The 15,375-nt window shown below is 46.6% G+C and overlaps 1 protein-coding gene across 1 annotated transcript in view; it reads left to right on the forward strand.

Moving 5' to 3' along the window:
- Positions 1-15,375, forward strand: part of CUX2 (cut like homeobox 2) — an 853,070-nt gene that overhangs the window by 809,720 nt on the left and 27,975 nt on the right. The window contains exon 19 of the mRNA XM_086943029.1: positions 11,137-11,296. Within this exon, the coding sequence (XP_086799155.1) occupies positions 11,137-11,296 (160 nt within the window). The remainder of the gene's footprint in view (positions 1-11,136; positions 11,297-15,375) is intronic.

Raw genomic sequence — 15,375 nt, forward strand, 5'->3', positions numbered from 1 at the left:
GAATACCAGGCAATAGTTCAAGAACAGTAGATTGGATTTTATGAACAAGTGCGGGCACGGTAGGCATAGTTGGTGGGCAGATTCCCCCAGTCGTAGTAGGAGGTTTAAGACTAAGCATGGGCGGAAAATCCGTTTCGCTCGCGGATTTTGCGGATTTTCGGGAAATTCGCAATCCGCGAGATTCGCGAATCTCCCGCAAAATCCGCAAATCTGCGAGCAGCGGATTTTGCTCGCACTGTTCGCATGAGTTCGCGTGAGTTCGCGCCCCGCGAATAAGTGCAAAATTGCAGAAATACGATTTTAGCAAACTGAAAGTAACTACTTACCAGGTTCAAAAGTTCAGGCTCATCATTAGTAGCCATTTCCTGTAGTGCTTGCTGAGGGGCCCCTCCAGAGTTCAGTTGCCAGTTGCAACTATTATGTGACCCTGCTCTGAACCTCAGAATAGTTACACATATGCCACAAAGGTCCTGAATTACAGCTAAGGGAGACAAGCAGGAGCCAGGCTGGCAGTTCAAATCCATTAATCAGCCCCTAATTCATTATTGTCAGTTGGGGCAGGGCAGGTGTTGTAACTAATTTTGCAACAATGAAAGCACTTAGCAAGTGCAAGAGTTCACTAATCAGGAAGCACTAAGGAAGCAGGTGCCAGCTAAAAAAATATTCTGTGACACATTAATCAGCCCCAAATTAATTCAGGTCACTTGAGGCAGGGAAGGTGTGCTTGCGTTGCCACAATAATGTACACTGACTGGACAACCAGAGGGTGCTGTGATGAAACAGAGGGTGGCATGGGTGGGCCAGAGGGTGGCATGAGTAGTCAGAGAGTGGCAGTGGTGACAGAGAGTGGCAGTGATGAAAAAGAGTGTCCCAAACAGGCTGGACACGTAGAAACAACAAGTTCGCGAAACTTGCGACCCGACAGGTAAGTTCGCAATTTGCGACATTGTACAAAACCCTCGCGAACTGGCAGAAACCTGCGCAAACACACAAAAAAAAAAAATTCGCGAGAATTCGCGGATTTTGCGGATTGCGAGTTCGCAAATCCGCAAAATTCGCGAACGCGAGATTCGCAAAATTCGCCCATGCTTATTTAAGACCCGCAATGGAATCATGGCTAGAACTTGTTCTGCGGGCAGTGTCCTTCTTACAGTTCCCCTTAAAGAAATGAGTGATTTTGGGCTTGGGGCCGCTAGCTTCGTGCAGGTTTTTTCCATTGCTCAGGATGCACTCTACCTCCTCCCTGAGAACTTTAATGGAATCCAGGGTGCAGTTTTCTGCAGCATGCCTCTTGGCAGTTTTCCCCACAGGCCCTTGGTCTGCAACCATGTCCTGAGCCTTTCTTTTATTCATTACTGCTGTGAAAAGCTTAAGCAAGGTACTCACAATTATTGCTGGAGGGGTGGGCTTCAAGTAGATAGAACCAAGGGGGGGGGGGGGGGGGGGGTGTGGGATAGCTCTGCCGGATCCGCCCTTGGCACTGGCGTGGCCCGCATGCATCCCGCGCAGCTGGTATTGAAGACGCGGCTTTATAGCGCCCCAGAGGCACAGGTGAAATGAGTGGTAGGTGCTCATTACCTGCCCCTCAGAGTTCTGGGACAACCAGTCCCTCGCTGGTGCTGCTTCTATTCCCCTGCTCAGTGGGTGTTGAAAACATGCTATACAGCGCTCCCGGGCATAGGTGGAACGAGTTGCAGGGGCTCCTTGCTGATGCCTGCCCTTCAGAGTTCTGGGACAGCGAGTCTCTTTCTGGTGCTGCTTCGGTTCTCCCCTCGGAATGCCAACGTGGCCGAGTCAGGGTTTCAGGGTAATTACCAGTGTTTGTGACGAGTTCAAGCATTCCCACCATCACCTTTTTGGTTTTCTCAGAGCATCTTCTGCTAGTCAGCCTTCATTGGAAATGCACGTCAGGATGTTCACCAGGTGATGTGTGGAGCACTGCAGCCAGATCAGATGGAGCAAGATCGTTCAAGCTATGAGAAGATTAAACATGTGAAGAGACTCATTAGCCTCACTGAGCCCAGAACATCAATGTAAAGATTTGTTTCTGGACCATATGGGCTTCTCAAGGCGTGCCGGATCCTGCAGAAGCCTCTTTGCACACAGCTAGATACTTTTTTAACCCCTCGCATGCCGCGGTGCTCGTGGCCGTCGTACGGCCGGGGGCCGTCAGATCTGCGCGCGCATGAAATTTTACCGCACCGTGTCAAAATTCCAGCTGCGCCCAAGGGGTTAAAACATGTGTGTGTGTGTGTATTCGCTAACAAAAACAAAGGGGCATATTACCAAGCAATAGCGATAATTATCGCTATTGCTTGGTTAGAGACAAAAAATTACCGCTGAGCTGCGGCGATTTTTATCGCAGATAAACCTTGGTATTACCAAGGTTTATCGCAAATGCGATAAAAATCGGCCGCAATGCATGAATATCGCTGACAAGTCCGCGATATTCATGCATTACCGAGCTAATGCTCTTAGCCATGTTATCCACCTCCCATTGGATAACATGGCTAAGAACTGCTCAGGGCAGGTGTTAGCTTTTGGAGATATTCGCGCTTATCATTGATATCATAGAACATGTCATGAGTAATGTAATGCGAAGTCATAAGCAGCGCATGGCAAGTGCATATATCGGAGGGAGTGCATATTTAGTATTTTGACTCCAGTCTTTCATGAAAGTGTTTTCACTTAGAATTCCTACCCACGAACTCTGTATGAAATATTTCTGTTTTAATTTTAGGTCAAGCCTACCAGAAAGCACCTGCTGACCTATTATGGGCTTTCCAATAACTTGGAGGGGCTTACAGCCCGCCTATTCCTTAACACTGGTTGGCTTCATTGTCAATCTCATTTGTTTGCTGCTTATTCGATGGCCTTCATTGCCCATCTTCTGATTGTCCTCCCCTGGGGTGTAACCTCTTGACCATCTCTCTGATTAGCTGGCTTTCATCCTTCCACTGCTCACTTTTAGCTAACTCCTTTTTTTTTCCTTTTGGTTATGCATTCCTTTAGTGTCATATTTTTCAGCTTTCTCCTTCTCTCCCAGTGTGCATCCCCCAAATACCCAACACTCAGGGTTTCTTTCTCTTGTGCTTTTCCCCCACACCTTCTCGTCCTCCATGTTGTTCTCGCCTTAGTGTACTTCTCCGTTGCTCCCTGTGTTGCTGTCACTTTTGTGAGCTTCCTGCTCTCGTGTGCTTCTCCCTCGATTACCTGTGTTTTTCTGTTCCCTGCTCTCTGTGTGCATCTTTCCATGTGTGCTTCTCCCTGCCTCAGTGTTACTCTCTCCCTTGTGAATTTTTTTTCCCTCCTCACTCACTTTCCCCACTTGCTCCTCCATTACGCCCCCAAACGCTTGCAGTCCTTTTCTTTTTTTGATTATGCACTTTCGGACTAAAACATTTTACAAAAAGTATTTACTGATCTAAGTGGTGTCCATCATCTTTTATTGCTAAACACAAAATTAAATCAAATTGTGTCTGCGTCAGTACGCAGGTGCGTGTATGGGTTCTGACGCATTCACGTGCCACTTGAATGACGCAACTAACAGCAAAGATTACATTGTTGAACTTTAAGGTTTTTACAGCACTGGGAATGAGCCCGATGCTGTAGAACATTGCCAAAGGGCACTGGCAAAGCCAGTAGGTCCCAAAGGCGATGCATAATGGCTTTACCAATGCTGTTTGAATTTACTATAAATTGTATGTTTTCTGAAAATGTCATATTTTTGCAAACATGTTGGTTTGCCACATAGAATATTAAAAGGAATTTCACCCAAAGATTACTTTTTTAAAAAGGCTTTGTAAAATGAGTTTAAAAAGTCTAAATACAAAACAACGAAAATAGATAAGTATTGTCTGGCAACCACTAAAATAAAATAGGCAGTTGCCGGCTCTGGGCTATTCTGGACAGGTGTTTGGCAGTAAGTGTTGCTTCTGAGCTGTCAGCTTCTTGTCTCAGGTGATAGTCTGCGGCAGGTTGACACTGCCTGCCTGCCCTGTTTGCACTGACAGTCAGTTCTAGGCGTCTGTTTCTAGCATGTGCCTAGGCATGCTGTGCCTCCGGTATGTGATGCCTATCATGTCTCTTGCGCCAGCCTTTGCTGGTGCTCCTGATCGCTGCTGTCGGAATGGCCACAGCTTCCGAGGTGTTAGTAAATTCACTTCTGTTGTCCCAGGCTCTGCACAGGGCTTTCCAGATCAGCACTGGCTGCTCTAGGATCCCTCCAGGACACCAAGGTGGAATGGAAGTGCAAGAGTTGCTATGTTAAACACAACATCCGGTCCAGAGTAAGGGCAACATGTGGACATGGATACCACCTTACGCCATCCAGGACAGAGTGGGTGCAACATATGCACATGCATACCACCTTACCTCCTTACTTCATCCAGTACAGAGTGAGGCGAACATATGCACATGCATACCACCTTATCACCTTAGTTCATCCAGTACAGAGTAAGGGCAACATATGCACATGCATACCACCTTACCTCCTTAGTTCATCCAGTACAGAGTGAGAACAACATATGCACATGCATACCACCTTACTTTCTTACTTCATCCAGTACAGAGTAAGGGCAACATATGCACATGCATACCACCTTACCTCCTTACTTCATCGAGTACAGAGTGAGGACAACATATGCATATGCAATACCACCTTACCTCCTTAGTTCATCCAGTACAGAGTGAGAACAACATATGCACATGCATACCACCTTACTTTCTCCATCCAGTACAGAATGAGGACAACATATGCACATGCATACCACCTTACTTCCTTACTTTATCCAGTACAGAGTGAGGCCAACATATGCACATGCATACCACCTTACCTCCTTACTTCATCGAGTACAGAGTGAGGACAACATATGCATATGCAATACCACCTTACCTCCTTAGTTCATCCAGTACAGAGTGAGAACAACATATGCACATGCATACCACCTTACTTTCTCCATCCAGTACAGAATGAGGACAACATATGCACATGCATACCACCTTACTTCCTTACTTTATCCAGTACAGAGTGAGGCCAACATATGCACATGCATACCACCTTACCTCCTTACTTCATCGAGTACAGAGTGAGGACAACATATGCATATGCAATACCACCTTACCTCCTTAGTTCATCCAGTACAGAGTGAGAACAACATATGCACATGCATACCACCTTACTTTCTCCATCCAGTACAGAATGAGGACAACATATGCACATGCATACCACCTTACTTCCTTACTTCATCCAGTACAGAGTGAGGCCAACATATGCATATGCAATACCACCTTACCTCCTTAGTTCATCCAGTACAGAGTGAGACCAACATATGCACATGCATACCACCTTACCTCCTTACTTCATCGAGTACCGGATGAGAACAACATATGCACATGCATACCACCTTACCTCCTTACTTCATCCAGGACACCGTGAGGGCATCATGTGCACATGCATGCCACCTTACTTCCTTACTTCATCCAGTACAGAGCGAGGACAACATATGCACATGCATGCCACCTTACTTCCTTACTTCATCCAGTACAGAGCGAGGACAACATATGCACATGCATACAACCTTACCTCCTTACTTCATACAGTACAGAGTGAGGGCAACATGTACGCATAGGGTACCATCTTACTTTACTTCATACAGTACAGAGTGAGGTCAACATGTACGCATGGGATGCCACTTTACTTTACTTCATACCGTACAGAGTGAGGGCAACATGTACGCATGGAATGCCACCTTCTTTACTTCATACAGTACAGAGTGAGAGCAACATGTACGTATGGGATGCCACCTTACTTCTTTACTTCATACAGTTCAGAGGGCAGCATTGGCCCTACTTCCTTCCTTACTTCATCCGATACAGAGTGATACCACCTTACCTCGCCCAGTGCACTAATTCAACATGTGCACACATGTTCCACCTTACAACTTCATCGAGGACAACCCAATCAGACAAGTTTTCATCAACTTAGCATGACAGCAATACGTGCTCATCAGGTACCACCTTATAACTTCCTCCAGTAGAGAGCTTCATCCACTGCAGTATACAACCCCCTTCCAACACACATGTGCCACAACTGCGAGGAAAACAGCCATGTTTGGCATGAATATTTTGTTATGATTTTCCTTCTCCATACTTTCACATTTGTCTTCACTGTGCACCTTAAATCAGTAAACACACATTTTCACTCATTGAAAATTGCAAACCATTCACAGCCACTATGCAGTCGTAATCTTTTGTAGAAATGACTGCAGGCCGATGAATAGGACCAGCCTTGAAAGCCTTGTGCCATTCAAAATGTTACAATTTGTCTCCATGGCTTCATTGATATTGCTTTCCAATCCTGTGCTTTTGTTAAAGAATCCACTGCATTCAGGGCTATCTCACCTCAAATGGACACACACCGTTGACTAAATTCTGAGGTTAGTGGAAGGAAATGATAGAGTGATGTGGTGTTCCTGATGGCATGGGGCTATCTAGTATCTATAAAAACTTGTATTTTTAATGTGAAACATACAAGTAAACAGGATAACATAACTCGTGCAGAAGATGGATGTACTCTATGTTTTGGAGTTTGGCCATACGACTGCTGGTGATTTGTCGTAGATCATATTTATTGTTACATGATATAGATGCGGGCTCAATATTGCATTCGGACTAGTGGCACAAAAGACGTCTTTACATATCTCAACCCTTGCCCTTCTCCGAAATTGCCAATAAAGGTTGTTAAGCACTTCACAAGTGCCCTTTCAGAATCTCCTATGGACTTTTAGCACCTGCAGGCAACAGATGGCGCCAGTGGACAAAGTGGTCATTGCAAATTAAGGAAAGATTGCCCAATTAGGAGAGTGGGGAGGTGTGTGGTGACTTGCTAAGATAAAAAAGTTGGGACCCTGCACTTATTTCTTTATTTTTTACCAGTTGAGCACTGATCCACCTAGTGAGAATGTCTGCCTTCAGAAGAGCTAGGAAATATCTATAACATGCTTTTTGTCCTCTTAAAACGTGTTTATTAGAATAGGTGCCCGGGATGCGGCATGCAACAGAAATCAGTGTTTTCTTATTTAAGATACCACTCTAAGGGGGTGATTACAACGCAGTTTTAGATATATCCCTAGATCGCTCACACCCCCCACTGCATGCTGCAGACAGTAGGAAGCAGGCGGAAGCAATGGCGAATTGGGCGCAGGGTTGGGGGCTGTGCGATGCTTGGAGATGGAAGAACGAGGGACATAGAGAATACACTTATTATTCACCCCCACACAAACTGCACACTAGAATTGACCGTATTCTCTGCTCCGCCGCGTTGATGAGCTCTGTCCTCACCGTGACGCATATGGGGAAAACTCTGTCTGACCATAATCCTGTAGAGTTGACAATGCAGTGGGGGAAAATCCCGACCCCAATCCCGACATGGCGACTGCAGCCAGACGTGCTCGAAGACCCTGTCTTCAGGTCAACACTTTCGGAAGCGATTGACACATACTTTGAGCAAAATGTAGGCACGGCCAGTACCCGCCAAATTGAGTGGGACGCGTTCAAAGTGACGATTAGAGGGGTGGCTATTGGCACCAAGGTTGGGGTGCGACGAACGGTACTAGATAAGCTAAAGGCAGTAGAGGACAGGCTCTCACTACTAGAAGGTGAAGCGGCAGGCACTAATATTAGCCTCACACAATTACAAGAAGCCAATATATGCTACACGGAACGCTTGGAAGACCTACGTGTCATTGATTTACGTTCACACACGGTCAGGCAACACACTCAGGCTGACAAATCAGGCCCCTTACTTGCGCGTATAATTCGGGATGTCCCAGCTCCTTCACCCATAATGACGATACAGGATTGCAGTGGGGGAATGGCCATTACCCAAATAGCCGTTAATACGGGATTCCAGAATTACTACGATCAGCTCTATGGACCGCCACCTCAAATGGCAGACACTCACTTAGATGTCTTCTTTGAAGATCTCATATTACCACAGTTAACACAAGATCAGAAAGAAGATTTGGCTCGCCCCATCACGATGGCGGAGATACGTTGCGCTATAAAAGCACTGCCACGTAACAAAGGTCCGGGGACCGACGGTCTCCCTGAGGAGTTTTATGATACATACATTGACCTCAAAGCCCCGCGTCTGCTGACGCTATTCCAGGAGTCGTTAGAAACACATACGCTCCCGCACTCGACGTTACAGGCGCTTATAGTCTCTTTTCTGAAGCCCGGTAGGGAGGCCATTCATATGCATAATTACAGACCACTGTCACTTCTAAACTCTAGAAGATCCTCAGTAAGTTACTAGCTATATGCCTGAACAAATACATACCGCAACTTATTCACACGGACCAATGTGGGTTTGTTCCTGGGTGAAGCACGGCACTCAATCTGCGGCGACTATACCAGATAATGCTGGACACTGAGGTTATGGGCAGTGAGGAAGGGTGCATCTCACTAGATTTGAAACAAGCCTTAGACTCCCTGCGATGGGATTATATGTTAACCGCCCTGTCGCGATTCGGTTTGCCCTTAGAGTATTTGACATGGGTGGAATTGTTGTACACAAACCCGACGGCGCGAGCACGTACGGGAAGTTGTATATCTGCTCCATTCCGCATAGCACGAGACACACGGCAGGGATGCCCGCTGTCCCCGCTGCTGTTTATCCTGGCATTGGAACCCCTATTGCACAGAATCAGACTCTCCGCCTCCCCGAGAGGCATACTACGCAATGGTGTCCGTCATGTAGTCTCGGCATACTCAGATGACATTATCTTGTACATTAATGATATGTCCGCTGCACTTGACCCTTTACCGACCATATTTGACTACTTTAGGGTGATTTCAGGACTGGCCATTAACAAACTCAAGTCGTATGTCTACCACTTCGATGCTAGCGCTGGAGGTGACCAACTATGCTTTGCTCCATACACGTTCCGTATAGCCACAACCACCTTTAAATACTTAGGGATCAATGTATACCGTAGCAAGGAGGATCTTTTGGATGGTAACTTAGGCCGAGCCATAACATCTCTTAGGACACAAGCTCAATTTTGGACCTCTCTGCCACTGTCTATACCAGGGAGGATAGCTATCACCAAGATGGTGGTCCTGCAACGCCTAATATATTATTTCACAAACCTCCCTATCCTTATCCCGGTACGCACCTTCCAACTTCTTAATACCCTGCCGTGCAGGATTAGCTAAACTGCAATTGCCCACTACCCAAGGCGGCATGGGAGTCTCCGTTATGCGAGCCTATAGTTATGCTTGCCATCTGCAATGGCTAGCCTATTGGCTGGCAGGGCTTAATTTGCACGAAATTGATCTGACTCCAGCTGATAGGGATAGAGGTCTTATACATAGATTGCTATTGCCTAGAGCCACCCTCCCCCTCTCTATGCCGCATTTGCCACGTCTGGCAATCAACTGCTGGCGCAGCGCCACAAGATATGCAGGCGGATCACCGCCATATGCGCCTTCTTTGCCTCTTCTTGGTCTGCCCACTAGGTCCGGAGTCCTTACCACTCATATACTACAGCATTGGGCTGACGCCGGAGTCACAACGCTAGGTGAATTTTTCGGTGACGGACAGTTGATGTCCCACACGGAGTTTGTAGAGCTACATCACACAACGGGTGCACTGTTTTTATTGCACGCTCATGTTGTGCACTATATACGCACTACCTCGGCATGCACTGGAACGGAGCCCCCCACGAACTCGCTCCTCACATTACAATACTTAATGGGCAATGGTGGGCGCCTGACAAAATGGCTCACGCATGGTATACTTGTCGAACGGGCGGTTACCCTACAACCCCTGCGCGCAAAGTGGGAGGGAGATGTGAATAGGGGTTTTTCTGATAAGGAATGGGTGCGAATTTTAAAATACCCCAGACAGGTATCACGTAATCCCAAATTCAAATTTATACAATTAATGATACTGCACAGGGCGTACCTGACCCCGTGACCATTGCATAATATGTACCCGGATGCTACAGATGCTTGCCCGAGATACCACGGTTCAGATGCAGGCTTACTTCATATGCAGTGGTCTTGTCCTAGACTGGGGTACTATTGGAACACGATCCACAAAATGCTGGCCGGAACTGTCCCACGGCGGCCCTATGATAACCCAGAATACTGCCTACTGGGCCTGGGTACTGGGGAAAGAAAGAAAAATCCATCCTTTAGATTCGTCAATTTGGCCCTGCTTCTTGCCAAAAGGACGGTGACAGCGCGCTGGAAGTCCGCCAGACCCCCCAACTCAGAGGATTGGCATAGCTAGGTGATGAAATGGGGAAAAGCTGAGGGAACCGAGTTGCAGCGAGAGGAATATAGGGGACTGCGAAAGACGCCAATATCGCTACATTGGCAAATGCTGTTGCGGGTCTTCGAAGATAACGGATCCTCCCTATAAAGGATTCTTGCCCCCACGGCCAGAATGATAATTCTATTGACCCACATCATAGCACTGCTGCGCCGTGCTCATCGACAGAGTGCAGGTCAGGGATGACTAAGACTGCGCACACTAACACAAGTTGGAAGACATCCACATAGTTGCTGTAACAGCACGCAATGATTGCTCACATACACATCAAGCCGATATGTACATATTGTTGATCACGTGCGAATGTACCAGGGGGGAGGGGAACGGGGGTTGTAGGGGTGTTTTTACAAGTTTCATAATAATCTGTTATGTTGGACACTTTGTGCATTGTCTCTATGAAGTGTACATGTGGTTATATGCTATGGCAGACAGTACTGACAGTGATATTTGTATATATTGCAGATTTCAGATACAGTATACTGTAACATGTTTGCTATATTTAACATTTCTCCAGAATAGATAACTCACTGTAAAATCCAGGACTGACTATCTCGCTGATTTTGTACTGCAAACTGAATGAAGATATGGCATTCTGAGATATGTTTATATATAATGTCAATAAAACAGATTAAAAAAAATAAATAAGATACCATTCTACTACCCTCCCTACACAGACTAGGATAAAACTAGTTTGTTATAAAGATACTAAGTTGGTAGAGAAAGAGTCACCAGGGGAAGCAAGGACGTGGTCACTGCTTTTGAACATGTTATCTGTGTTTTCTCGTTTTGTGTAGGTGCTGGGCCTGTCTCAGGGGAGCGTGAGCGACATGTTGTCCCGGCCTAAGCCCTGGAGTAAACTAACGCAAAAGGGGCGTGAACCGTTTATCCGGATGCAGTTGTGGCTTACAGATCAGCTTGGCCAAGGTCTCATCCAGCAGTCTATGCCATCCCAAGGTAAGGTCTTATCACCAGTCCCAAAGGGTATTGTTTCTTTCCAAAGAGCACCACTTTAACCAGCGGCGGCCACCATAAACAATGGGTGGTGGGCGGTGGAGGGAACGCAAGAGGGGTTGCGCTGGGGGTTAAAAATACTATATATAAATATATATTTTTTAACTTACCTTTAGCTGCCGGCCACCTTCAGCGCTGCGCCGCCTCTCCTTAACTTGCCTGGTCCCAGCAGCCCCTGGGACAGACTCCTATCCAATACCCGTACTGCATAGCAGCGCGGGGATTGGCCTGAGCAGGCTGGAAAGACACCGCGCTCAGGCCAGGGAGTTTGTGGGGTTTCTCCAGCCTGGCTGCTCAATGCAGCTGGTCTGGAGAAAACCGAAGTACACATGTGTGTTTTGGTCAGCCTGAGACGGCCAAGCAAACACACATGAGCACTTAGGGAGTGGAGTGGAGTGCATGTAGCACTCCTCCTCCCCCTACCATGCCTCAGCTCAGCCCCTCCATACTGCGCTGGCTCAGAACCAGCAAATGCAAAATAAAATGATGCAAGAGCATAGTTTTATTTTTTTATTTGATGGCTCTGAGCCAGGCAGTGGGGCGACGCTCCTCCACCATAGCAGATGAGCCGCCACTGATTTTGATACATAAGCATCCAAAAGGACTGTGCTTGCAAGGCGAGACTTTAGTGTAATTACACCTGAAAGGTAAGAAATTCAAAATGTGGGGAACTGAAATGTGTTGTCCAAATGTATTAAAAATGGCAAGTACTGGTATGTGGGTTTGGCGATGTGTGTGCTTTACAACTGTAAAGTACCATTTTAGCACATAGTGGCCCGCTGTTCCTAGACACAGTAACTGTTATTAATCTTAAATGGGATGTTCAACTTACTAATTTTGGCAGCATCGGAGCACCTATATGGAACCACCAGGACAAGGCAGCAATGGGCACACGGTATCACAGTAGGGAGCTGCAAATATTGTCCTTGTTCTGCGGTGAGGGTGCTTCAATCTGTTGGCACAAGAAGCATTTTTGCTTCTGGTGCCCATAATTCTTGTGCTGGTACTGATTATGAAAATGTATTTCTAACCTTCAAGGTCTGTGGTACAGTCCTACTATCACAAACTCGCTACAACCTATAATTGTGGTTTAGGGCTGCAGCGTTGTATTTGCATGACAACATATCACAAGCAAATAACCTCAAGACACAAGGTTCTGAAAAAAGTTGTAATAGATTCCCCAGTACAATGATTGTACCATGTTGTACTGCTACACAATGTGGCAAGCATGTCTGACATCATTGTGGGTGCTCACTATTGGCCACGTCCGCGCCCTTGTGGCTTCTTAGTTCTGAAGGCATGTGCAAATTGACCTTATGCAAGAACATGGACTCCGAAACATAACCAGCAAAATATTTACCTGGCATATCTATCTGTAAAATATTCTTCCGATTGATTGATATCAGACTGCCAAACCCTTGCCCCTCCTTCCGCGAGGACTGTGAATTTGACTGGATTTAGGAATTTGTCGAGGCACATTTCGCTTTCATACTATCTGTTTATTGAACTCTTTATTCTGGTTCTGGTTGCGGTTTTCCTTAACTGACTTCACAGCGGAGACCGCCTTGACTCGTTTACTTATTACAGACAGGCCCCCGGTATATTGGGGCATGGATTCAAATAGGGAAATGTTGCTGCATTTTTGCAGTACTTTATTTTGCTATTTGCATGTATTTTTAAAAAAGTTTTGGGGAACTTGATAACAAATGAATTCTCCCTGGGCCTGCCACGTCTTCCGTGGGCCCTAATCATTAAAGAAAATGCATACCCCTCTTTGGCCCGCCACGTGCCCTATGAACGGCAGTCCCTATTCATAAAAATAAAACAAAATGCCCCATGGGCCTGCTGTGTGCCCTGTAGGCAGCAGGCACTAAACATTTTTTGTAATGCCCCTGGACCCGCTGCCTGCCCTGTGGGCAGCAGTCCTTAATCATTGAAAAAGTATGCATACCCCCCCTGGGCCTGCCACGTGCCTCATGGACGACAGGCTCTATTCATTTAAAAAAAAAGAAATGCCCCCTGGGCCCGCTGTGTGCCCGTGTGTCCAAACGTTGATGAAAAGTAATGCTTCCTGGGCGGCGGCCTCAAGAGGGGGGATTTTTATCAAGTTTCATTGAACTTACAAAAAAATAAATTCCCCTGGGCTAGCCGCGAGCCCTGTGGGCAGTGGGCCCTAATCATTAAAAGAAATGCATCATGCCCCTTAGGCCCACGTGTGCCCTGTATGTGGATGCCCCTAAGCATTAAAAAAAAAAGTAAATGACCACCTGGTACTGGCACCCGTGCCCGTAGGGCCCTCAACACAGGCCCAAGACATTAATAAAAAAAGGAATGTCCCGTCACCCCTCCTCCCCCAGGCCCGCCGTTCCCGTGTGCAACAGGCACAAAACATTTTTTTTAAATAAATGCCCCCTGCGCCCGCCACCTGTGAGTGCCCTAAACATAAAAAATGAAGAAATCTCATCTGGGCCAAGTGACCACTAGGCCCTAAAAATTTCCAAGTCACAAACATTTACTTTTAAAAGCAGCTGTGACTAGTACAAGGACAGCTGGTGCAAAAATAAGCACTCGCAAAGCCAATAGGTCTCGCCTATGCATAGCCATATTGTACTCCACCGTGGCTGCTGCTCAGCATAGATAAGAGTTAGTGGGGTAAAGGAGAGTGGCGTGAATCTGAGTGTAGTAAAGTGGAGTTGAGTGGAGTGTTATGAAGTGACGTAAAGTGGTGTACAGTAGAGTTGACTGTTGTGGAGTGGAGTGACATGGAGGGAATAGAGTGGAAGGAAGTAGAGTGTTGTGAAGTGGCTTAGAGTGTTGTAGAGTGATGTAGATGGTGTTGCGTAGAGTGCAGTAGAGTGTTTTAGAGTAGAGTGGCGTAGAGCAGAGTAGATTGCCATAGAGTTGAGTGGAATAGTGTAGGAGAGACGAGTGGCCTAGGGTGGAGCAGTGCATTGTAGAATATAGTGGAGTAAAGTGGCATAGAGGGAGTTGCATAGAGCGTTGTAGAATGGAGTAGTGTTGTAGAGTGGAGTAGGGTGTTGTAGAGTGAAGTGGCATAGAGTGGAGTGCGGGTTTAATGCAGTAGAGCATCATAAAGTGAAGTATCGCACAGTGTAGTGCCGTACAGTGGCCTAGAGTGAAGTGGCATAAATTAGAGTGTAGCAGAGTAGACTGCAGCAGAGTGCAGTGGTGTAGAGTGCATTGATTTTGAGTAAAGTGGTGTAGAGTGCATTGGCAAAGACAGCGGCGTAGTGAACCCCCCACTTTAGCAGCCAAAATCTGGAAAGGAGTTTGTGACGGGCCTCTTTTGTTTGCAGTTCAGCAGAAAAAAAGGCTCTAATTAATGTGAAAGGTTAGGTGGGTGGTTGGTTGAGTGAGTGAGTGAAATGACTCATGTATAGGTTTGTGAGTGAAAGGGTGGATAGATGGATGAATGAAAGTTTGAAAAGATGACTTTAAGGATGGGTGAGTGAATGCACGGATGAGTGAAAGTGGGTTGGATGGATGGATAACAGTATGGATGGATGGATAAGTGAAAGAATGAATGAATGAATGAAAGGGAGGTTGGCAGGGCGGGTGAAAGGGTGAATGGATGGATGAGTGAAAGGGTGAATGGATATTATGATTAAAAGGGTGAATGAATGATGAGAAAGAATTGATGGATAAGTGAAATGAGTGCTGAAACATCGTAAATGTAAATTGATACTTGTATAGCGCACTACTCACCCGCAAGGGTCTCAAGGCACTTGTATGAATACCGCTGTAGAACCAGTCCTGGCTTTCCCTGTGAGGCGTCCACTCCTGGGCACCCCCAGGGTGAAGGCCAGGCATCCTTAGCGTTGTGGGGGCCGTTGTGGAGATTAAGCAAGCTATTGCCCAGAGTTGCAGAGTGGGACTCTATGATTAGAATAGGCACCAAGGCGAGAATTATCAGGTCTGTGGAATTTTTTGAGCCCAAGACCCGCCGAGGCGAGGAATTGAACCCTGGTCCTGGGCTAGACCTCTGCATCAGGGTCTGCCGC

This window comes from Lissotriton vulgaris, chromosome 11, assembly GCF_964263255.1.
Source record: "Lissotriton vulgaris chromosome 11, aLisVul1.2, whole genome shotgun sequence".
NCBI classification, from domain to species: domain Eukaryota; kingdom Metazoa; phylum Chordata; class Amphibia; order Caudata; family Salamandridae; genus Lissotriton; species Lissotriton vulgaris.